The sequence below is a fragment of the Polypterus senegalus genome, chromosome 6 (assembly GCF_016835505.1).
Source record: "Polypterus senegalus isolate Bchr_013 chromosome 6, ASM1683550v1, whole genome shotgun sequence".
In the NCBI taxonomy this organism is placed as follows: domain Eukaryota; kingdom Metazoa; phylum Chordata; class Cladistia; order Polypteriformes; family Polypteridae; genus Polypterus; species Polypterus senegalus.
In genome coordinates this window covers 82,825,052-82,851,835 of record NC_053159.1, presented here as the reverse complement: position 1 = coordinate 82,851,835, position 26,784 = coordinate 82,825,052, and the positions used below count along the sequence as shown (strand labels likewise).

General features: G+C 36.3%; 1 protein-coding gene across 2 annotated transcripts in view; it reads right to left on the bottom strand.

Annotated features, from left to right (window-relative positions):
- The window catches only part of adarb1b (adenosine deaminase RNA specific B1b), a 186,758-nt gene that overhangs the window by 57,953 nt on the left and 102,021 nt on the right, over nucleotides 1–26,784 (bottom strand). For both annotated transcript variants that reach the window (XM_039756429.1, XM_039756428.1), the window contains exons 2-3: nucleotides 20,068–20,094; nucleotides 1,225–1,296 (exon numbers count right to left, since the gene is read on the bottom strand). In XM_039756429.1, the coding sequence (XP_039612363.1) occupies nucleotides 1,225–1,296; nucleotides 20,068–20,077 (82 nt within the window). In that variant the 5' untranslated portion in view covers nucleotides 20,078–20,094. The remainder of the gene's footprint in view (nucleotides 1–1,224; nucleotides 1,297–20,067; nucleotides 20,095–26,784) is intronic.

The following is a 26,784-nucleotide window of genomic DNA, read 5'->3' as shown; positions in this document are numbered from 1 at the left end:
TGAGAATGTGGCAACAGTCCGTGACAGGCTGCTGGCTACATGTAAGATTAACTGACTGGAGATGAATGCTAAAATTCCAATAGTATAAAAGGGTTTAGATTACACTCCAATTTGCATCTAAATATTTTCTAGCAAATACATGTATAATTTGTACTGAATGAGAAATTACTTACTAATCTATTAATTTTAACTACAGTTTGTCTGTTTATACAAATTCAAATGGAGGTAGACTTTAAGTATATCTTACAATATATTATAATAAAAAAATCCTGGGACGAGACGAGATATGACTTTTTCAGAGAGATACTTACACGTCCCGTGAGACGAGGCTTTGTGCCAAGAGATTTAACCACGCCCGGGGCCGGAAATAAAAGACTAGATGACAAAGTAGAACGTCATAAAGAGTCCAAAAACGTTGGTGTGATATACATGCAGATCAGGTTAGAGATAATGAAAGTACCAAAATTTGAAAGTCTCAAGAAAATGATAGTAAAGATCGCATTAGTTCAAACAAATGGAAATTTTTATTTGGTGAAATAACGGAACAGCAAAAAGAGATTGAATATATTATTTTGATTTAAACTTTAAGTCTGAGACTTGTAGATTGTCTAATTCGTGTTACCATCAGGGAAAAGTAGTGTTCCTTCCCAATGAAGAGGCACATCCAAGAGAATTAAAAGATTTGTTGTTTAGTGAAAGTAAAATTCACATACATGAGTGGCAGAGACACGAAGTAGATGGCGCATAGCGCAGACCGGGGGGTTTGGCAAGTGAACAGAAATTCACATTTTGCTTAATTTGTGGAATACCACAATTTAATTGCAGAAATATCATGACAAATTAAAAAGAGTCTTCAAGAACCCAAAGAATGTTAACTCAGAATATAGCATCTGAGAAGACCACTGTTAGTCATTTGTATTTTCAGTAGAACACTAAATACTGCTTACTTAAAAGTTTGAAATAAATTATAAAGTCTAGAATGAATTAGGGTGATGGTCATTTGCAGAAAAGAAGAAATAAACCGTACTACCCTAATCTAAATTCCATATATGGTACACAACTATTGTGGAAAGAATATTAAATAAAAGAGGGAACAAGTGTAATATTTGCACTAAAATACATTAAAGCACAATGTAAAGCTGACTACTACTTGTAAAATCAAAATAAAATCAAAATTAAAATGTAGTTTTAATAAAGGACAAGCCAGCAATAAATACTTCTTACTTATATTTCCTTCTTCATCAACGTCCATGGCAAAATACTTCTGGTTTCTGGACTGGCGAGAATGGGCTCTTTCTAAACAAAAGACAACAAAGGTAAACACTTTGACATCTTAGTTCTGCACTGGTTGGAAACACACTTTTATACATCAAAAAATCAAAACCATATTAACAGGTCAGTTTATTTTGTAAAAATTGGGTTTTAATGTTAAGTCCTTACAACTGAGAATCTTTACTATTCTTCTTCCATGAACACAAGCCTAAAACATTAATCTCCAACATGAAGTAAAGAAACACGGAGGAAAAACTTCTATTATAATTGTGCAAGTGCAAGCCATGTGAAAGCCACATGCCTTCAAAAATTGTTTTAAAAACACCCCAAGTCATTCTGAATCTGGAAGCTATGGTGAGCCACCACAGATTCTCTTGGACTTGTTTCTAGACTGAAATTGTACACCGTAGCATTTTGCTGTGAACTCTGCAAACACATAACAACTAATAGAATAAATTCAAGGACTACACCAGAAAGTTAGCAATGTGTACATAATACAGTGAAGGTTGAACTTGCATGTCTTCTCCGAACAGTTGAGATAAACACAATAGAAAATAAATAAAAAATATAATAAGAAGGAAAGGAAGGAAATAGTAGAAAGAAGTTTTGGGATTTTCCCATATCAGGTCAACAGTAACTAAAAAAAAAATCCTAGCATATTTTTCAAGTAATAAGAGAAAAAAATTCCAAAATATTAATATTTCTACTACATTAACTTAATGTTTGAAAACTTCAGCATTGTACCAATGGCCGCTACAGTACATGAGCATGATATGCAGGAATCACAAAGTACTGTGAGCTGTACAGCTCTACCGCATCTATGAACACAGAGAGGCTTGTCCTTGTACTTTAGCAAATGAAAACAACTTTCAGTCACTTTTTTGAAAAAGTGCCATTTGTCCAATCCACTTTTTCAGACAGAGTTAAACAGATTTTTGCAAAAACAAGAGTACTGTTCATTCATAAGCATAATGACCCCACAATTACCTATAATGCAGCTCCTCACTTTCATATTTTTGACTTACAGAGAAAATATTTGTTAATTAACAGCAGCCATTATCTCATCAATGAAATACTATTCCACGATGGTCACCACCTTGTTTTGCTCCTTTTATAAAAACAAGAGTAACTAGAATAAACTCCGTGCAATGTGACAAAATAAAAATTAAAAATTGGATCTTGGAATCCGGGTTTATCCAAAAAAATCCATCCTTGCATTTATTTATTCATCTACATTTGAAGTTACGTAATCCAGTTCAGACAAGCTGGTATATATAATTTACATCAATAGCATCAATTAAAAGATGAGACCCAGCCCTGAAAGAGGTGCATACTCGCACTCACACTCACTATAAACGTTCCAGTATAGACTTGTCATTTGGTATAACATGTACACTTTGGATTGAAGACACACTGATAATGTGAACGGTTCACACAGACCCTGACAAAGTAGTAAAAATACACAATATGTATTTAAAATTTACTGCACTAAGGTTTAGATTCCAATACAAACCTCACTGCAAACTAAAAATAAAGGATAGTCCTGTCAAAACTGTTGTAACTAGGTTATCTTAAAACACAAGAAATAACAAAAACAAATAAATACAAGGTAATGCATAAGTTCCCATAGGTTGGGAAAGCCCTGTATGTCAAAATGAAACAACCCCCATATACAGACTGAGGAGGAATTATTGCCATATTTGAATGCAGAGCATCCCTCAACACTTGTTGCAACAGCAATTAATAATCAATGCACCACAAAACTCCAGGATTTAAATATCTAATAGACTGCTGATCCTTAAACAAAATGCCCCATATAATTACCTGTGTGCAGTGAAGGGACTCGCAGACAAGCCCAAAATATCCGACTGCACATAGGCATCTAGATTTGTTTAGATTAGATAAACTTCATTAATCCCAAATCTGATGGTATTGCTTGCATTATGAAGTATTACAGTAAATTTAGCAATATATGAGTATCTGACCATGAGGGTAATATGGCCAAAAACCTGAAAAGTAAGCATAAAGTTGTTTGTTTGTATTGTTTGCTAAGAGCTGTCTACTTAAACTATGATTATAATACTATTTAAATGCCATTTGAATGAGCAGGTGACACATTACAAAACTTGGGAGATTGAGTACAAGTATCCATGACTTTTAAAATAATTGCACAATTGCACACAACTTGCATCATCAATGTGTGACATGGTAAGCTTTTGTGTTTTTATTTAGTGGGTGTGGTGGTGTATTGGTTGGTACGGCTGTCTCACACCTCCAGAATAATGGATTAAAATCCAAGTGCATCACTCTCTGAGTAGGATTTTATCCAAATCAATTTTAAAATGCAAGTGAGGAAGAGCCTCATGAAAGACTACAGACCAACACTAATGCCATGTTTCTGACTAGGTTTAATTCCTACATACACACATATACTATTACACACAGGAGCTTTCAAATTTGTGCAGAAAGGAATCTGTGGTGAAACAGGCACGTAGACATGCTCACTCAAGCCATGTACCTGCACTTTCAGAAGAGGATTTGGGCTTTTAGTAGTCTTGTATTTTACACATTGTTAATTTGTCACTACAGTAGACAATGCAGGCATAAAACTGTGCATATTTTTGCTGTTTTGGTAACTGTACAACTGTTTATTATGTGTAATCACCACTCACTCCGAGTCTATTCATTGGTTCTACAGAGAGCATCTGATCAATCAGTGATTATTCTTGTGCTACTCTGTTTACCACCAAGAAAGCCCATTTTAAAAATTGCTGCATGAGAAACACAGCCCTCAGACAGAGAATGAAGAGCCTAGCACCTTCAATTAATAAAGACAATTTTAAAATTCAGCTTTTGTAAATGGTAGCAATCAGTGATACAAATAATGACAAAGCAGTTGTAGTAACTCTGGCTGAGATTATAGATACATACGGACTGCAAAGTAAAGGCTAATTCAATCTCATTTACATTTTCTCTGCTCAATGATCTTAATGCGTTCTATGCCTGCTGTGATAATGATAAAAAGTGAGCCATCATTTGATTGTGTGCAGCACCACATGATTTATCACCCTCCTTTGTTTCTGTACATGACATAAGAATGAATTTTAAATGAGTTAATGACCAAAAGGCAGCTGGTCTGGATGAAATTTCTAGATGTGTTTAATAAAACCTCTAGCAACCTATTACCCCTGTGCCTAAGAAAACAAAATGGGACTGTGTGAATGAGTACAGACTTGTGGTACTTACTCCAATCATAATTAATTGTTTTGAGAAACTAGTACTAGGACACATAAAACAGAATGATCCAGACAGTCATGATCCCCTCCAGTTGGTATATTGTGGCAAGTTGTGCGCGATAAGATTTTTACACTTCATATAACTCTGGCATACCTGGATAATAAAACAGTTTACAGAGAACAGCTAAAAATTCAATACTTTTTAACATGGCCTTTTTATAACTTCACTTTAACTTAATACTGATACTCTGTATGTTCAATTCTTCATAATAACTATTCATGGTGGCTCTAAAATCCGTACTGACCCCTACTCTCTCTTCTGTTTCTTTTTCCGGTTTCTTTGTAGTGGCGGCCTGCGCCACCACCACCTACTCAAAGCATCATGATGCACCAACATTGATGGACTGAAAGCCAGAAGTCTACGTGACCATCATCATCAGGTCCTTCGATGAAAACGCTAAATACAAAGAGGACTGTTTGATTTATGTTAGGTAGATTGCCCAGAGGGGACTGGGCGGTCTCTTGGTCTGGAACCCCTACAGATTTTATTTTTTTCTCCAGCCTTTGGAGTTTTTTGTTTTTCTGTCCACCCTGGCCATCGGACCTTACTCTTATTCTATGTTAATTAATGTTGACTTATGTTTATCTTTTATTGTGTCTTCTATTTCTCTATTCATTTTGTAAAGCACTTTGAGCTACATTTTTTTGTATGAATATGTGCTATATAAATAAATGTTGATTGATTGATTGATTGATACTATTGTACCAGAAAAGCTGAAAACCAAAGTCTTTATTTTGGATTTAGTGCCACCCTCTGCAGCTGGATTTTGGACTTCCTAACTAAAATACTGTATCTATGAGGGTGCGGATTGTCAGCTGACCCTCAATGCAAGCACTCCAGCAAGGTAGTATGCTGAGCCGCCTTCTTTACTCCTTGTTAAACTATGACTGTGAAAGAAGGATACAGCCTCAACTCAATCCTTTAAATGTTCTGATGACAATACCATCAGACTGCACTGTCAATCCACATTAGAGGGCATGCTGTTGGGAAAATAAGCAGCTTTAAATTTTCTAGTGTGACTATCTCAGAAAAACTGAAGTGGGCACAACACATTTTGGCTAATGGGAAAAAGGATCACAAGCAACTCAACATCTCCTGATGCCTGTGAAAAGCACAGACTTGTCCATCTGTTCTTAGTAACTTGTACAGATGCACAGTTTAGTCCATCTGCTCATTTCAAGACCATAAAGTCCCTGAAAAGGATGGCGAAGTCAACTCCATGCTGCACCCTCTTTATGACATACATAGAACACACTGCCTTAAAAAGACAAACAGTACAGTAAAGACCTCAACCATCCTGCACAGTCTCTTTTGCTTTTCCATCCTTCTGAATTTATATCCCCGATGACTGACAATCATAACAACAAATATTGTAATATAGCACAAATATTATTAATTTAAAAAAACAGAATTTGCAGTTAGTGATTTGCATGCTTCCCTACTTTTACTGTCACCACTGATGTTGACCTACATTGCACTAATAATATAGGCTATGAGATCCAAGAAAAGGCCCTACTTCTGGATCTGCAGAATTTACAAGCAGTGTTTACATGGATGAAACATATGGCCATTTGTCTGAACTCAGATCTTATTTCAAAGCACTCAAAATATGAAAAAATTACATATATAGTTCAAGATTTTTTACTGAATTTCTGGGACAAAGTGTTAACCTAGGAATGACACAGTCAAAGGACAGAGTTAAATGTGGTGCTTGACAAGGGTGATACATCTGTCACACAATAATGTGGCCAAGGGAGGCCGGAAACCTCCTGTGGAAAAGACAGGCCAAAGCTTACTTGATCTTGATTTTCAGTAGGAGTACAGACTGTGAAAATAGGGCTTTACCTCCTGCTGGCTTTCTGAGACTTAAGCAAGAAATGTCAAATAACTGGCTTATGGCAACCAAACACACAAAGTGGCGTCTTTTTTTTTTTTACTTTTAATGTTGCCTCTTTTTATCATTGTGAAACAGAATTCTCAAAGCACTGGATTGTTCATTCACTTATAGTGAACATACAAAAGGTTTACGTTACTTCAGTAATGATGCACTGTCGAAATGGCAAATCTATGCATTATGAGAGGAACTGCAGGTTCAGACATTAACCTGTGTCCATCCAGGTCCAACTCTCCTGTGTCCCACATTATTCCTCAGAGAATGTGTTCATTTTACCACTATACCCCTAAAAACATTAATACTTTATTTATAAAACGTATTTCTCATGTTTACTGTTACACTTAACTACTAAAGTTAAAACATTTCAAAACACCACATTTGTGGAATGACAAACTGCCAGTTTAGGGATGTACACATGCATCCACAAATCTACAAATTGCATCAGAATCAAGTTTGAACATTTGTATTTCTAGGTGTAAGCTACTGCAGTATTTCTTTTCAGCTTCAAAGCTAGCACCACTGCCAATCATAATGAGTTACAGTCTACTATTATAAAGCAAAAGCAAGGCCATGTAATGAATTCTCATTTTCTTTAAAAAAAATTCTTCAAGATACTAACCATAATCAAATAAAAGAAAACATAAGTTCCGACCCATGAGTTTATTTAGGGTCTATGTGTCCCTTTGGAAGAATCTAATTAACCAGTCCTGTCCTTGGCAATTGCTGACATCACAAGAAACTCTGGGCAACTAAATTTCAATTGGATGTAAATTATTCTTTTGTGTTTCAGTTTCTAAAGAAAACAACTGTCAAGTTAATTTCATGTACACATTCTGACATACATTTTATAAAATACCTCAGTTTAAGATTATAAAATCTAATACTCATTTTATTGCATATTGATCTATTGAAATATTATGTCATGTAAAATAAAACTGAAAATGTCATGAAAACGAATTCAACTTCTTACTCTATTAATAGTTACTACATGTAAAACATTTGTAGGAGAAGAAACATATGGAGAAAGCACTGTGTTAAACAACTAGAACTTGATCTTTCTGAAAACAATACAGCTTAGGAGTTGCTGGGAAATATAAAGAATGCTTTGGTCTCCTCATATGAGCACATGCAATTTTTCTAAAACTATGAGTATTTAACTGAAATCATGTCATCTGAACTCCTAAGATGCATTCCAGAGGTTAAATAATTTACAAAAAAATAAAAAATGTTGATTATAAACAGGAGATACCTTTGAAAGCAGAAGTAGTAACCAGGTTTCCATCCAAGGAGTTTTTGCGAAAAAATATTTAGCGCTTCAAATTTTAGCTGATGGAAATGCTAATTATCGATAAAATGTTGTACATGTCGACATAATATTTTTCCGTTTAACTTTAGCGCATAAATTCCATATCGATACTTCAGATGTCGCAAAAACTACATTGGAAACACTTTTTGTCGGAGAAAAGGCTTTAACGCAAATAAATGTGTCACATAATACATTTTCATCACGTGCAATCAAAACGAGAATAGCAGAGTGGTTCGCATGGTCTGATGAAGAGACTCATTATTTCTCGTGATGCGCCAATGCAGTAGAGGATAGGCTGGGTCTCCTGCTACTAAAAGGGGTACCTGAACTCCCTCCACATCAACTGTAGCCTGGGGGTGTCTCTCAGGATGTCTAAATAATACAAAAACCGCAAAGGTAATTTACTGTGCAAGTCAAAATATTTAATAAACCGTGTGTTTCATTATCTAAACATTTTTTTCTTATTATTAAATGGCAGATGTTTTAGCATATATGAGAAATTCTCTCATTAATATTAACTTTAGTTTTTTTTTTGATTAAATGTCGTTATTTTGTATTAATTCAAATATCAGTTTTAATTAAAAACCTTAAGGGAAGCAGGTTACAGTACTAATTCAGTTGTTATCGCACTGAGAAGGGATGTTGAAAGGTAGGCTCACCTGTACAGATCCGATGCTGCAAACACAGCTGCATCATGGGCACTTCCAGGAGTGCCAACACAAATGTCTTGTTTCATGCACCTGTCATCAACAAGGGCCTGGAGAACAATAGATGGCCACCCTTTGCGATTAATGTAATCGCGTAGCCTTCCGTCGGGGAAGAATAGGCACATGCGTGCCATCCAGCGCACCGTAAATCTGTGGCACAAGATGCACCAAGGAATTGCTGTATGCAATTTCATTGGCCTCCGCTACAGTCGGAAGTCTGATATAATGCCGCATTAATTTTTCTTTAACAGCGGTGCACACAGCATATACACATCGATGGACGGTAGTTTTACTAACCCCGAAAGTTTCTCCAACTACTCTATACTTGGCAGGTTGCCAGCTTGTAAAGGCGATGGCAATCCGCTTTGGGTTTGAAACAGGTGGTCGGTGACAACCTGTGATGGGAGCAACATCAGGACTGATGTATCCACACAACATCTCAAACATCGGCCGTGTCATTCTAAAATGCTGCAGCCAGAGATTTTCTGTGAAGTGTCTTCCCACCACCTCCTTCCAGAAGGTCTTATTCCGTCGTCTCTCCCATACCCGTGGGTTTCATCGCACTGGGGTACTTTCTTCGAGCTCTAGGGCTATCTGACAAGCAACTGCTTCATTCTGCTGTCGTCTTCGGATATTATGTACAATTCCAATTATTTGTGAAACTGAAATAACAGTAAGCTGGCAAATTTCAAAAAACTGTCTGAATAATCTCTCCATTTCTTTGTTTCTTTGTTTAGTGGAGGGGGTGTAACGTGGAAAACAAAAGGTAGATAATTTGCGACATACACAAAATTATGTATGGAAACGGCTCAAGGGCAGATTTTTTTCGCGATACAACAAAACTTATGCGACAGTTCGTTTTGGAGGGGATGACGTCATCACGCACACCATTTTATCGATAAAAAGCCAGTTGGATGGAAACAGGCTGGAGACAGCAAATTTCACACATTTTTTTTACGTATATTCTGCTTGTCGATAACAAAACGTCGCAAAAAACTGGATGGAAACTTGGCTATTCATGACTGATCAGTTAATTCTCAACGTCTACAAACCTCATCATGATGAATTTCAGACATGGTTGGTGACTGCACTTTTATTGTGTAAGTCAAATATACTGTCTAAAACTCAAAAAGAGTTGGTAAGGAGTTGACTCCAATGAACAGTCCAAGTAGGTGGAGTTGACTCCAGTGGGTGCCAATCGAGTCTACTTGCAGACCTCAAAAGCTCTGCCCAGTTGCACTATGGTTAAAATTAGGATTGTGGAAGGGTTATTTGACTCAAACAATGCAAGTACTGTCATGTAAGTTAATTTCACCTACTTGGAGCTCTGGGATGGAGGATACAGAGATATCTTGAATCTATAGGATTAATGTATTCATTTCATTGAATTAATCTACATGAATAATGCACCAGTCAAACTGACAGTGCATTGGTAAGTCAAGGAATGTTTAAAACTTTCAAGATTTTATTTGTGTATAATCTTAATTAATGATACAATGATAGCTGCCAGCACAGTTTCTTTCAGATTCACAAGACATAGTCATTAATCCTTTTGTCAAAGATTTAATTATTCATACTTTTCTGAAACTTCATTTTCTATTATGGGATAATGGAAAATTACCTCGTTTGGAAAAAGAAGGGGAAAAATAAGCACATGCTAATATAGATGGTGCTGAGTGAGTGTGACCATGGCTGAATTCAGCAGTGGGTACTGAGATGGACTGCTGCCTTATCCATGTTGTTTCCTGTCTTGTGCCTAGTGCTGCCAGATTAGACTCCAGCTTTGGAGGTAAATTTAAATCAAGTTTAAAAATGTTATGAAATTTTAAGCAATATGGAAAATCTAAAAAACTTGTTTAGTGTAATAGTTTCAAAAGGCATCATACACTTACAGTACATTAACACTTAACTTATACTCTATTCTGTAGAACTGAAAGATTCATAGCAACTGCAATCAACTGTCAATAAGACCATTTAATGAGACAATAGAAAGTGTAAGATACACTAACACAACAAGATTTTCCCCCATCAAATAGTATGTTAAAAATCATTGTTTACAACCAAATGAAAACATTGCCTTAAACTGATAAGAACTGCTGGACTGAACAAAAATACTAAATATTACGTAACTGAAAGAATTAACTGAAGTAAATAATATGAATAATCATAGTTTTATGAAAACATGGTACCAGATGTAACACTTTATTAGCAATGGCCTCTATAAGGGCATGCAGTCAAACCCTAGTCTCTGAAACATCCTAAGGCACCATTCTCCACATCACTTCATGACTGATGTCACATTTTGGTTACTCCATCTGAAGCATAATTTCATATCTTTGGAGGCACTCTTTACATCAATGCTTAATGGAGCAAAACAAAGTAAACAACAGAAGAACACACAAGAGAAATGTGCAAAATGGTGAAGTGAAAGTGATGTGGTATTATGTATTTGCATATCAGACTTGCTAAAATCATGTGAGAACCTGAGAAATCTCACGAGAGCCTTTCTGACTAATCAAAATAAAATATTATAAATGTATTCAACAGAAAATCAGTATTCTTAAAATAACACAAATTGAAAAATACTAAGTTGTGAACAATGACAGTGGTAAGGCCTTTTATATCTGCAAAAGCGCTGGTTTGAATAACACTTTGTGTTAGCTCTGTAGTGTGATATTCCTCTTGCGTCCTTGAAAGAGGCAGGCTAAGCGGATGACAGCCATACATTAGCCCTATGGGTTTGCGTGTGTGCATGTGTTATTGTATCCTGCAATGTACTGATCCCTATCCTTGATTTATTCCTGCACTGAACTCAGTGCTGCCAGGACGTTCTCCAGTAATCTTGAATTACATAATGAACAAGGCTAGAATCTTAAAAGATGTAGGAAATATAAGCTTCTTATTTCTGTTTTAAAGTCTAATTAAATGCATACAAATTCATAATCCTGCTCCTTCTACCTTATAGAGTTGTAATGTAATTTAGCTACATTTAATTTGTTGAATTTATTAATGTTTATACATTTTTAAGCATTTCTGTATGACATGATATTTTCATGCAGATATAATTATTTGCTCTGAATCTTGTGTCAGGCTTGCATGTTGTACAACTGAAGAGGTGGGATGATATGGAGAAGAACTTCTAAATAGTAGGTAATTTTAAAAATTAGGTAATTCATGGCCTTGCATGTGCAAGAATGTGTAGAATTACTTACCTTTTCCCTAGAGAGGCACTGCACACTCTCATACTTCTCTTCTTCCTCTTAGAGCACTACGGACATTCTTAGTAGTTCTAATTGGCTTACATTAAAGATGAATAAACTCGTTTCTCTTTAAAATAGACTGCTTTTCAGATGGACAGTAACGTTCAAGCAGAGTGTAGTGTGAGGTTCTGAGCTGGCTCGATTCCTCTAGGTCTTCAAATTTATTGAAGAACACAGAGACAGTATGTGACAAAAATTTGATATCGGGTATGTATGGAAACTTTTGGTTTGGGGTAACTTTTTTATTAGGCATGATGAAGAAGCTAGACATTAAGGTTTGCTACTTCATTTGCTTAAATCCTTCTTTTACATATGCGTATCTGTGTACACAGTGTGATTAGTCACACATAAATTTTTTTTGAAGGAATTGTGAAGATATTACAGAGTATTAACATTGCTTTGTCATCCATCCATTTGGAACTAACACACTATTCAGAAAAAGGGTGAGGTCAAGACAAAGAATAAAAAAGTTAAATCCAAATGACAAATATACTGTATTTGTGAAAAAGTTTCAAAATGCTTCAGCCACTTCTAGCTTTCACACCTTCATTTTTCACACATGACTTTTTCATTTTTAAACTAAATAGGCTAATTAATCTGGGTTAATGGTGGGTGACAGCAAGTATGCAGTCACAATTATGACCCTATTAAAGATTAATGGGTGAGCATCAAGACCAAAGAAAATAATAATAAAAAAGTAGCTGCCAGTAAATAAATACTCCATTGTTGTCCAAAATATAGATTTTACACAGTAGTTTGAAAGCAGATATTAGCGGTACATTATGAAATCTGCTAAATAACAATAAAAAAACAGAAGGCCCAACATCTCTCTTCTCCATATACCTAAAAACTAAAAGCAAAATAAATAGAATAACACTAGTCTTTCATCCCCCACTTGCCTGTGCCTTTGAGATAACACTGGCTTAGCTACCAAAAAAGATTCAATGTGAAAGGTTAGCAGTGCTCTTAATAAAATGCAACAAAAATGTAATTGCACTTGAGGCATTAGTAGCCATCTTCCTCTGTTCTTAAAAATTGAAGCAGGATTTAATTTAGTTATCTGAAGTCTCTGTCCAAAGTGCCAAAAGAGCCTGGCAATACCCATAGCCTCCTGACTTGTTTCTTCTATAAATGTCTGAAACTAATCTGGCAACAGACAACTTTTAGAGTTAAATATAATGTCTGGAGATAAGAAACCCTATCCTGAGTTTTCACAAGTCACTTTCAGGAAAGTAGAATGACATTTACACTTGTTGTATTACCCTAGGTCAACACAAGCCACATTCCTTTTATGTTATGTGCCTTTGCACATACATCCAAATTCTGAGTTGACTTGCTGGCCCACTGCACAAAAATACATGTTTACATACATTCATCAAACCATATTGTACATCCACATACCCCATATAACACAATTAAGTGCTGAACTGGACAAAGAATATCCCATCAGCACAAAACAGCCAGGATAGAGTGCTAATCCACTGAAAACACATGCACGCACACCTGCATACACTCACTCATGCACAATAAGTTTGATCAACGAAAGAGAAACGCAAACAAAATTAATACCTAAAAATGGAACATAAATAAACAAATATATTTATTTTCCAGGATGTGAATTCACATATGATATACTAAACTTGATGCCATACCTCATTTGCATTTTGCATAACATCACATTGTTTTCAAAGCAAAATCTCAAAACAGACCACAAATAACAGAAAAATATTGCATTAAACTAGCACATAGATTAAAGGTTGCACATGCATATTGCCAAAATGGAATGAATACAGAAAGTTTATCTACTTCCATTAACATTATCCTAGCTTAAAAGGATAATAAACAGAGCTTGTTAAGCAAATGGATCATATTTGGGACACTTGTAAGAACAGGCATTAATTTTAACTCCAGAAAAAAAAAAATGGTTTGTAACATGAGCAGTTATCTTTAATTGTGCACTGGAACAAGTTTAATGGTCATGTTTTTAATTTCTTATGTGCATATTAAAGTACAGTAGCAGTAAAATGTACATGTATAAGCTACTTAATACACTTTAAGGTAGGGTATGTTAGTGAGATACGGAAAAAAAGTAAGGACGACGACTCAGGGCAGTGCCCACAAAAAGAGTGTTGATAACTGGTTTCCAATAATCAATTTGTATGTATGCAGATGCGCATGTTGTACAGGGAAACCTGGTGTGCGTACTTAGTATTTATTTTCTACAGAATAAAATTTGTTAGAGCAGAAATGCCTCATTATGTTAAGAAGAACTGGCTACCCCATAAGCATGTGGTTCCAGAGCAGAAAATTGTGGCACATAAACCACCTGTTGACCAAATAAAGAAAGCTTTACATCCTTTTCATATAAAACATGGACTGATGAAATATTATGTGAAAGAGGTGAAGGATTTTGATATTTTGTTTCCATGAATAACTGATGCCAAGATTAAGGAAGGAATTTGTGTTGGTTCACTAATCAGACACATCATCGAATATCTGCTAGTCGGCCAGAAGAGATCCCTCACAAAATCATCAAGAATGTAGGTGAGAATTTTCTTGCCAACTGTACAACACCAAATTAAACTGTGTTGGTTGTCAAAATGCTTCAAATTTACAAAACCAACCAGGACATTGCATTGATGGAAAAATGGTATCAGGGCAAGTGGAATCAATCAATACTGGCTGACTGTCGTTGGACATTGAAACAAGAGATATCAGATACTGAGTACAAACAAACATCAGCGGCAAAACATTTTTTGTTCAACTAAGCTAAAAACGATGTCAAATTACACAAATTTTAGTTCTTGGGTATGTCAGATTTGCCAGTTGCATTTGTTGATCGCATTGTTGGACCACGATAATTTATGCTACTGAAATTTGCTGGGCATATCACATTTAGCTACTGCTTGCCCACACCACTGTCATGCTTGCCCTTTTTGAGAGAGCCAATAAATATATTTGCCTGATACATTTGGCACTGTATGAACAATAAACAGGTGCGGTGAATTCAGCTACAATCTTGGCCAACACCATTGTGATGCTGTTGATAGAAGGTAAAAAAAATGAGATATCAGACAGACTAGCTTCTCATCTGTTTACAAGGACCAAAACATTCACATTACTCCTTGCCCTTATTCCTCATAACAGCATTATATGCATCCTACGTATGGATTATCATTCACTGGTTGTCATCTCTCATGCACACAGAGCACCAAATCCCATGACTAAAGACGAAATCAAAACTTTTTTATTTTATTGGAGTGAGTCACTGAGCATGTCACACTATGCAACTTGCTTCACGGGAGTGTGCTGCCAACTGCCTCCAACTAGATAAGATTATGTAGCCTACTGGAAAAGTTGTCTGATGTGATATGAACTCAAAGGAATGTGTCAGCATCATTAAGTGATTAAAGTCACTAAATGCAATGAAAGTTCATTTTTTTGTTTCTTCAAATTACTACATAATACAGTCAATATTTATGTTCAGCTTGAAGCTGTCTATCATAACCACCACAAAACTTGTGAAAAATATTGCTGCTCAGTGTTACCAAAAGAAGACAAGTGTCTAGCAGTCTGTTGACATTAAAATGAGATCCAGAAGATCCTTGTGACTGAGGTGCTTAGATCTACAACAAGATGCTATGTAAAAGTTGCATATAAATTGGAGGAGTCAGTGGTTTCAGCACAGGCTGAAGAGTATAGTAATCACTGCTTTACACTCTTAGTGTACTTCAGACATACTTGAAATAAATTTAGATCTTCTTAGAGGAGATGTTTGCCTACTGCAATAAAGAAGAAAATCTTTTCACTGCAGAGGTTATTTGCTGGTGTAGTCACAATATACATAATTAAATGCATTTATAGTATACAGAAGGATGTGGCACCAATTGAAGCAACTAGAAACATCCCTTCAAATAAAATAGCTAACTCAAAATACAGTATATATACAGTAGGCTGAGTACTACTAAATATATCAACATATTGGGTTAAGCAACTTTGACCAAAAAAAGCATAACTGACATATTTTAAGTTTCACACCTTTAAAGTAGTAAATGAATGAACTGGCCATCATGATTATACTAACTTATTTGCAGTCAGACTTCATATAGGAATACCTCTACAAACATAGGATTAGAAAAATACCATTTTTTCCTTTCAGAGTATGGAAGATCACTCAGCTTACTCATCACTTAGATACTCATAGCTTCCAGGTTTTTGAGTATTTTTTCACAACACTTTGAATATTGCAGACACTGGTATAAGAGACCTACACTTACTGTAATAAGTAATAAAATAAGAGAAGCAAATAAATATACTATACTTATTTGCCCCTTTTTAAACCATCTATAGCAAATCACTTGAACATTTCTAACTGGATGAACAAGCCAGGCTTGCACTTAGCAAGGTGAAGGGGGATTTTTTTATCAACATTTTTTTCCATTAAATGCATTTTTCCTCTGATATAAATCTGTAACTGATGTTCACTTGACTAAAATGCCATAAAACTTGCCATTGTGCACATTGCAATCGTCAGCTTGAAAGCAAGATAATAGAAAGAATCGCTCAGCAAGGCAGTACTTTCATGATAACCAGACTGGGCCATTAAATTACTTTAGAAAAATTTCTTACTGCTCCTGTCTGTCATCAAGCTCTCCTTCCCCCTCTTCATTTTGCTCTCCCTTTCTCTCTCACAGAAGTTTCTGTTTGAACCAAGATGCCGTTTGCAGTCTGATGATGGTGTGATAAGTGTATTTCACATTCAGTTAATCAGTGTGCTGTCAGTTTGCATGTCACCTCACCTACTCGTACAGGAAAATAATGAGGCAGCTGGACACAGGTCACTGATTTCTTCAATAAACATACTATGCGGTGCTTTTAAGTTAAAGATTGAAAAGAAACCATTGCATATTCTAATTTCCACAGCAAAGATTTATTGAGTATAGTTAACCTCTGTGAATTTGAAAATGTTTTCCAACAATTACACAGTTATAAAGGAAAAAAACTGTAACCTGTCATTTTATTTACTATATATTATACTGTTATGCCATCTAATACACTAAGGAACCAATGCTGAAAATGTTATGAGTGTGTGGTACTGCCTCTTCCTTTGCAGTTCTATTTCCACAATAAGTATAAGCACATCTTCAGCTGTGCCATTGTATATTCTTGAAAAATTACTTGGGTAGGCACGAGAAAAACCATAGCAGAAGGGTCTCCTGTACTGGAGGAAACATTTTGAAATATATATTTCATTTTTACTATCTTGGCCTGAATTATCCAAAGTTGTGATGCATTCCAAAGTCTTCATAAAAGCAGAATTAGTTGCTGGGTACATCTGCTGAACTTAGCCATATCACACTTGACATGTCATCACTTATGAAATGATTAAAATCTGGCAAAGGATCGTGCGTATCTGACACATATACATAGTGCCCTGGAGATTCCAGGAATGGCATATTTGAACGCTGCCTAAAATTCTTGTGACATCTCACACATTTGGTAGCAGCATCAAAGTTTAAAGTTTAAACAAAACCACCACCTTGCCAAGCTTCGCTATCACCAGAACTAAAATACATCATGCTGTAGCTGTCTATTTCAGAAGAACTGTCACTATCATCATAAGATAACTCACTTTCTTCTTCACATGTTTTACATTTTCAGCTTGCCCTGCCACCACAAACACAGCTGCAAAAGCTTGTGGATTACAATGTGTGTGCTTCTAAACATGGATGGTGGGTAATGGTTATGTCTAGTGGCAGAAATATTTCTTTGAAAAACAAAGAAATATTTATTCATACAATCTTTTTAATTTTGGGGCCCTGGACTATAGCCTAGGTTAACCCAATATATTAGTGCAGCTATAGATGGAGGATACATTTGCTGAGCCACAATACAACTTTGTAAAAAGTAATTAGATCTTAAAATTAGCAGTTTTAAGGAAAGTATTAATAAGCCACATAATTTAAAGGAGGTCTTTATTTCAACCACTTTCATAATTAGAAATCAGTTGTTGCTGCTGCTAACTAAACCTAATTTGTTTCTGTTAATTTAAAGTGATTTGCTTTTTAAGATTCAGAAACATGAACTGGCACCAGCATCCAAACAACAAGCCAACAGATGAACTAACTTGATCCCAATTGTACTTGTATGCCCATCATACAATATCTGTTTAAAAAAAAAAAAAAAATCACAAAAATCTGATCTGTTCTGGGCCATAAAAATGTTGAACATGCTCTCAAAAAAAGTAGTTTATAAGTTCTAATTATGTCTAGTGTGTCAAAAATGACAGCAGTAACAATCTGTAGAATTAAAAATGTTTTTCTTTAACAGCAAGAAGTGTCATTTAAATAAGTAACTGGTTTGACAAAGAATGTTGGCCCTCTAAGAATACTCCTGACATAAGGTTCATCTGTAGGCTCACTCTGCAAATCACTATTGTTGGGTTGTTAGTTAAGGGAAAAAGGAACAATTAGGTTTTGTAAACCTTAAAAAGTTAATTAACAGTCAAAAGAAGGATGTTCCATTGACTGGTAATTAGCGGCTAACTTAAAAAGTGGCTGAATCTGAAGCTTACTTCCGCTATGGAACTCCAGAATCTGAAACTGACATCCATGGTGTATAGTAATATTATAAAATAGGCAGTTTATTTTATTTTATTTTAGATCACCACTGAGAATATCCAAAGTTGCAAATCTACTTAAACCTTTTACTTGACAATCCACATTTCAGTTTAATTCTGGTTTTGAGTTATAGTGGGCAACACAGAAAAAGTTATGACTGTGGAGTACGGTAAACTCTAAATAAAAACGGAGTACTTGTACAATATCTAAAATGGGACACACACCAGTTTAATAACTTTTATTCAGTGCAGTTTCAATAATCTTCAGCAATATGAGCAGACACTATGGCATAGCATTAATAATATGCAACCTTTGATTACTTTTTCATCCTGCATTTCAGAAATAAATGATAGTAAACACCTCAACATTTTAGAACATACATGTGATAACTTTTGCCAGCTATGCGATGAGTTGGGTACAAACCGTACATCATATGAAAGCTTTCTAGGATATCCTGACATTTGTAATAAGCAGTGCATAAGACTTAACCTAAGACTTAACCCTAACCACCTGACTTCAAAAGACAGGAATACATACACCCATTTTGTTTTGAATAAACCATTCAAAAGAGTTAAATTTGAATTTGTTTTGTTTTCTTTTTTTTCTTTAAGCAAAGCAGACAAGAAGCAAGTTATTAAAGTAATAATATAAAATAATGCATAACCACATATGTAACTGAATCACTTATATTGAATGGCCACCTTATTAGGTGCATCTGCTTAAAAGCATGGCACCTTTCAGAACAGCATGAATATCTTGGGATGCGGACTGAACAAAGTGCTGAAAGGGTTGCTGGCATATTGTCAAACGTTTTCCACAATTGCTGTTAGCTAACAGACTTTAGAACATTAGAACAGCTGTGAGAAGAACAGGTTATTCAGCCCAAGCAAACTTGTCCATCTTATTCACATGATTGTCCAAAATAACATCAAGTCAAGAACTGAAGGTCCCTAAAGTCCTAGACTCTACCAGACTACTTGGTAATAAAATTTCATCTGTGTATGGTTTTAACGTGAAGGAAAACCTTCTACCATTTATGCAAAATGTGCCCTTAACATTCTAACCATGTTTCTGAATTACTGTTGAAGTATTTATTTTAAAGTAGCAGACCTCTACTCTAAATTGGTACTTTCATCCTATCGAATACATTTTTAATTAGACAAAGATATGCCGAATGTGAAGGCTGAATTCACTGTTGTTTTCCTGGAATCACTTACAGACTTTCCTATTCTTTTGGCATGGAATGTTACCTTTCTGAAAATATTTCACAAACAGGTATATCATTTGTTTTCAAGTGTTTTGTGTCATTCTAACACTACCCTGGGCTTAAGAGATTCTGGGTACCATGAATACACCCCACCACCAGCCTTCCAACTTTCAGAGTTGATCAATGAAATTTTATGTGTGTAATACAACCTGGTGATTCAACTAATAAAGTGGTCACTCTGTAATAAAAGTCAACCTACAATGCAAATAAATTACAAAGGCAAAAACAGACGTATCCATTCATACTATGATAGACATTTGTTAAATACACATACTACGTCTACAGTTTTTGTGTATAAATTCTGTTTCAAAGGTGGAAAATTGTTGGTTTAATTATGCAAGAAAACTGTACTCATGTCCTGTCTTGGTGAAATGCAACAATATTCTCATACAAGTACAATTCAATGAAAGTTAAACAAATAAATAGATTTGTATAAGAACATACCTTCAGCCATTGATCTACTCTTGGTACCTAAAGAAAAGAAAAAAAAAATATATGTAAGCCTTAAAATTAACACACCATAATTGTACACTTTAAACAACAAGCACAGATACACAATAAAATGTTGCAATCAAGGCCATATAATTTGAAAATTATACAGTGAAACTGACAAGAGAGGGTCCAAAATAAATATATTGTATTATACATTGTCCCACACATGTGCATGGGAGGCAGCTAAAGGGCTCAAAAGAAGGGAATTCCCGTTCGGACCAGGGGATGGCAGAGTGCACTGATCCTTTCTCTTTTTTCCCTGAAGACCAAATGCGTGGAATTCCACCTGGGTCCTATGACGTCACTTCTGGTTCCAACCCCCAGAAGATGTCACTTCCTCCTTTTTGACTTTAAAACTGACTTGTTTATACCATAACCTCTGTTCTATTTTGGACTCTTGTCTGTAAAGACCTTTTTCAACAAAACCCCTTCAACTTTTTCAGCCAATCTACAATTAAATGGGATGTTTACCCAACCACTCTTAACGTGTCAAGGCTTGATTATTCCCACAACATATATTGTATAATACAATTACTTTTAACTGAGAAAACTACTGACATAGAATAACAAACATTAATAAATAAATGCAATGCTCAAGAACTTTAAATGCTTAAGGATGTCATGTTTAATCATTCCAATAACTATACAGCTTTATCAAATTCAGGGTTACAGGAACTAAACACTTGAAAGTACTGTAGTAACTATGCGGTGATGGCCCATTAAAAAAATGCATGTCCTCTTTTATCAACAATATTATGCTTAATTTCATGATGTGTGCTCTAAAGTTGCAAAGATTCCTTTAAAAGGCAGATTTCTTTTGTTTACGTTGTTTATAGCACTCTCTGTAGTTTAGCAACTACAGTAGAATCTGAATTACACATCTCTGCAAGAAATTTGTTCAAAAGAAACACTATTTTGATGAATGTCATTTAGTAAATGACTGGTTTAATATTGCCCTGTGGTGTATTCTGAATGAATATGATTGTAAAAAGCTCAAGTGCAACAGTATCAGTGAACAGTTTTATTAATGAACATATACATTGTGGTGTATGGACGGCCGTTTATCCTGGCCAATACCCCCAAGCCGCCAGGTGGAGCCCTCCCTGCAGTATGGAGGTTCCCCGATGACCAGCAGGGCATCATGGACACTGCAGTTTTTATACACTGCCCTGCTGGATGCCATGGGGGCCATTAGGTGACCCTGCAGGAAGGAACAACGATTATTTACCCTACGCCCCGGAAGTACGTCCAAGTCATATAGACAAGGGGAATGACGTGCTTCCGGGGTGAAGAAAAGGACTTTTTATCTGACCCGGAAGTGATAAAGGATCACATGGACTGGGGTCAGGGACAATAAAAGGATTGTGGGAGCTCCCAGATGGCGAGCTGAGCTGGGTGGGTGGAAACACGTCTGGGAGCGGAGGATTGTTTATTATCGTTATTTGTGATTATTTAATGTGTATAGTGGAGGAAAAGGTGCTTTGTGTACTGTGGCAATTAAATAAATTCGATTATTGGACTTTTACCTGGTGTCTGGAGTCTTGGATAGTGGTTCAAGTGAGCGATACGGCCCTAACCTGTCACAACATATATTTTTACAGTTTCTGATGCAGACTTGCTGGTGTGCCTTTGTTCATTGTTTTGCTGGTTGTCTAGTTCCTGATGCAGCATCCTTAAACCGTGACACAAGCACCATATCTGTTTGGCATGAGTTCCTCAGTCTTGTTAATGCAACAGAACAAATTCTGTCAGAAAGGTTTCACATGTGATTCATCCGAGGATTAAACTGGTGCATTTTGGAGACATCCATGCTCTTATTAGTAAGCAGTAATTTCCATCTTACTTCTATGCTATGAATCATATTTTCATTCAATGCCTTTATGGTGAAAAGTCATGAACGTCAATCTTAGCCAAGGCGAGAAGCATCTACATTTCTAAAGATATTATTCGAGAGTTGTTTATGACTTCCTGGAATAATGTATATTTAGTTCTTAGAGATATTTTAAAGTATGACCAGTACTTTAGTTTCCAAGAATTGTTTCTACCTTGCAGAGATGTTCTTACAGAGCCTCTGGTTTAACAATTTCAATCTGATAGTATGGGCTGAAGTTAGTTAGATTTATATTGGACATATATTTGCTCAGATGGTGCACACAAGATCTGAACATTTACAAATATTTTTAACAGTATTTTAAATTCATCTATATGTAAAAGTAAACATACTCCGGTCATATTTGTTGCTACTGCAGTATAAAACAGTCAATTTTCCGGGCACAATGACTATCACAGCTTTTCTTGCTATCAACTGCCTACAAAGCAAGTCTTCTAACAGTCAAAGCACCATCCTAAAATAAATAGCTTTTAAGTGGCATGGCACATAACACCACTTGTCAATACCTGTAAATTCAAACATCACAAGGTAAAACAGCACTTACAGTATATTCAGCACTACACCTAAAAATGTTTCCCATGAGGTATATTTCTATATTTTTAATAACAGAAAAAGTTAAAAATAATAAAGCCAACACCTTTAAATAGTGTGTTTGTACTGAAGCAGTATATTGATTGCCTCACCTATTCAATACAAAGTTGGTCTGCCCGCACTCAACATCAGGTTATACATATTGACTGCTCTTTGACTCAAAAACAAAAAAGCCCTCTTATCTGGTTACCAAGTAAAGTCAGCACAGTAATAAGTGACAAAAGAGCTCTTCTTTTTCACACTCTTAGAATGTGTACGGTAGCTCCTTCCAGTATGTAGTGAAAATGGTGTAATCACAGTGACAAATAAGATTTAAGATATGATAAAGTTAAAAACAAAATAAAGAGAATGCTTCACATTTTATTTTTCTTAAAGTTTCAGACTTAAAAGTTGTTAAACTTTAATAATGCTACTATTTAAATTAGAAGAGTAACACTATGATATTCTTTTTGTCTCTGAAAGTGTAGCTTTTAAACATTACAAAGATGTGCTTAATAGGTTCATTTGCAGGTCCAAATTAGCTTGGTACGAGAGAGTGTGGGAGTATGCCTGAGTGAACTGTGCCATGGCTGATTTCTGTCTTGTGCCCAGTTCTATTAAGATAGGCCCTATCTCCATAAGCCTGAACTGGTTAAGCTGGTTCATAATATGGATGATTGGATGTACAAGTAATCAGAAAACAGAATCTACAAACATAAAGGTTAGCCAGCTCCATCCTTGAACCCCTTTTACTTGCTGTTTGCTCCTAGTTTTAACCTAACACCATTTACAATTGATTAAACAGGACAGAGGAGATAAAAAGGAGAAATATTTTAAGCAGGACATGAGTATCAAGTGCTGAGAGATCATTCATTTTACTGAAACACAGTTTGAAACAAAGTGAAGCAAATGACTAAGCTGTCTATGTCATGGGCATACATCTTGTATTTCCCAGTTGAGTTCACTTCCTCATTTACATATAACAAGTTGATAAACAAGACTGGCCAATGTCTTTATTCTCTAGTCCAACAGGAATCAGCAGCAGTCCATTCACGAGCACACCAATGTCTATGGCACCCAGAAATGGATAGATAGATAGATACTTTATTAATCCCAAAGGGGACTGGAACACACACACACACACACACACACACACACACACACACATACATACATATATACATTCATATATATATATATATACTGTATGTATATATATATGTATATATATATACTGTATGTATGTATATATATATACTGTATGTATGTATATATATATACTGTATGTATGTATATATATATACTGTATGTATATATATATATATGTATGTATATATATATATATATGTATGTATATATATATATATATATATATATATATTATATATAGTTTGAACGATAGGGGGCGCTCTCGCTCCCTTGAACCCCTGTCCACGACTCCAGACACCAGGTAAAAGTCCAAATGTTGACTTTATTTTTCTACCACAGTGCACAAAGCACACTCTCCACCACAATACTCATATAAATACCAATAAACTACTAATACACAATCCTCCAGCTCCCAGACGCGTTGCCACCCTTCCACCCAGCTCAGCTTGTTGTCTGGGAGTTCCCATAGTCCTTTTATACTCCCTGACCCGGAGGTGTTTCTGCCCAACAGTCCACAAGTCCTTATTCCTTCCGGGTCAGGGTAAATAGTCCTTTTCTTCAACCCGGTAGTCCGTCGCTCTTCATATTACGAAACAGGGCACGAAGAAGCCCTCGGTCCTCCCTGCAGCTCCCTCCTGTGGCCCCCACGGCATCCAGCAGGGCTTTGCATAAAAACTCCATTGTCCATGATGCCCTGCTGGTCTTTGGGGACCTCCATGATGCAAGGAGGGCTCCACCTGGTGGCTTGGGGTATTGGCTGGGATAAATGGCGCCATCCTTCACTATATATATATATATATATATATATATATATATACACACACACAGTGGTACCTCTGTATACATCCTTAATCTGTTCCAGATCCTTTGACTTATACCAAACAGGACGTATACCAAACAAATTTTTCCCATAAGAAATAAAGGTAAAATGATGAATCCGTTCCTATGAAAAAAATCCTATTGTTATTGGCATATTAAACATCGATGGAGTTGTATAAAACAATTTAAACACTGCTTAATACTAAAATACATAAATACAAAAGCAATTAGATGAAATAAATGAAAATTTAACCTCACTTTACTTTTTAATAACGTCTTTGTTTTTCACAATCGTAGATACCGTCCTTCTTGGCATACGGTATACAGCAGCCATGTCCCGGATATGCATGCCACCTTCATACTTTTCAGCAACCAATTCAAATTTACTCGAAAAAACACAAAATCACATGGTTGTTCACTGAATGCTAGCAACTGGCGCACTGACGCTAGTGGGCAGTAGTGGCTTTGTCTCGAGAGAGGTAAATAAGGGTAGTGCGCAGGCTTTTCACTTAATGCTAGCAACTGGCATACTGATGCTCGTGGGCAGTTGTGGCTTTGTCTCGAGAGAGAGGTAAACAAGGGTAGCATACAGTGTTCTAGCACACGAGTTGTATTCCAAACAAAGTTCGTATACCAAGCAAAATTTTTCGCATCCAAACAGGACATATACCAAGTTCGACTTATTTCAAAGCGGACGTAAACCAAGGTACCACTGTATACATATATATACACACATTCATAGCATCCATAGTCTGAGTCTGAGAAGCAGATCATAGAATGTTACATAGTTTACTGTCAATCAGATCAAGACTCAAACTACGGATGCTATGAATGTAATTACTCTGATCTCCAGGCTGTCAAATAAAGGAACCACGCGCCGTGGTGCAGTGTAAAGGGACTTTGTCTCTGACGCTGACGTCTGAGGTTCGATCCCCGCGAGGGGTGCAGTGGAGTATGTACGCCTAATAAGCCCAAAATAAGGGCGAAACACATGTTGCGTACTCTTTGCATTATTTGACAGTAAACTATGTAACATTCTATGATCTGTTTCTTGCAACTGAGGGCGCGTGGCGGATGTTTGCAGACTGACAGACCAACCACATGCACTACCTGGTAGGTAACCACCCATACAATCAGATCAAGACTCAGACTACAGATGCTATGAATGTAATTACTCCGATCTCCAGGCTGTCAAATAAACGAACTACACACCGTGGCGCAGTGTAAAGGGACTTCGTCTCTGACGCTGACGTCTGAGGTTCGATCCCTTTAAGGGGTGCAGTGGAGTATGTACGCCTGAAGAGCCCAAAATAAGGGTGAAACACGCGTTGCGTACTCTTTGCCTTATTTGACAGTAAACTATATATAGAGTGGAAGTCGGGTGGAAGAAGGATGGAGCTGGAGAGAGGACTGGAGGCGGACAGAAGAAGAGCCACAAAGGACTGTGAGGCCTGGACTTTTGGGGGATCAGTGCTGGAGGCACTGGGACGTGCACTAAAAACTTGTAAATATTGTATATAGTTGCGGTGAATAAACGTGTGTGTGGTGAAACAACGATGTCCGTCTGTTTGTGTCCGGGTCCCGTTTCACAATATATACACATTAAAATGCAGTTAGTGGACTAATCACATGCTGTATACATATATAATCTTGCGTTGACTTACGACTCCATTTGAGAACCAGCAATTTGTCAGTAATATGTCAGTTACAAAGGATACAGGCCATTGCTATTAAGGCACTGTGGGTCTGGTGTGGGTCACTGGTAGGCATACTTTAACTGCTGGTATGGAGTAGCACAAAGTGTTTCTCAACCACTGGGTTGTAGCTTGCTGACAGGAACAGATTGTGGTGGGTCATTTATGTCAGCATTTCTAAACCACCGAGTTGCGACCCTGATTGCCTTTGTTGGCTCACTATTGGGTCACCTAAGCAATCATTAGTGTTGCATGTTATGTTTTCCCATTTCTAAGTGAGCTTATTTCACTAACAGGCACCCCTTCCGATCATGCTTGTTTCAACAAGAGGGTGGTTAGCTAGTGGGTCGTCAGTGAATTTAAAAATTCAAAACTTAGTTGTGAGACCACAAAGGTTGAGAAACATTGGTGGAAGGAAGGTGGTGCAAGCCAAATGTGAAAGAATTAGCCATGTCGTGCAGCGTTGATGAAAACAAACCTTACACAGTCCTCCAAGAGTCCAAAAACATATGAAACCTTGTGGAATAAGAATAGTAATTGTAATAA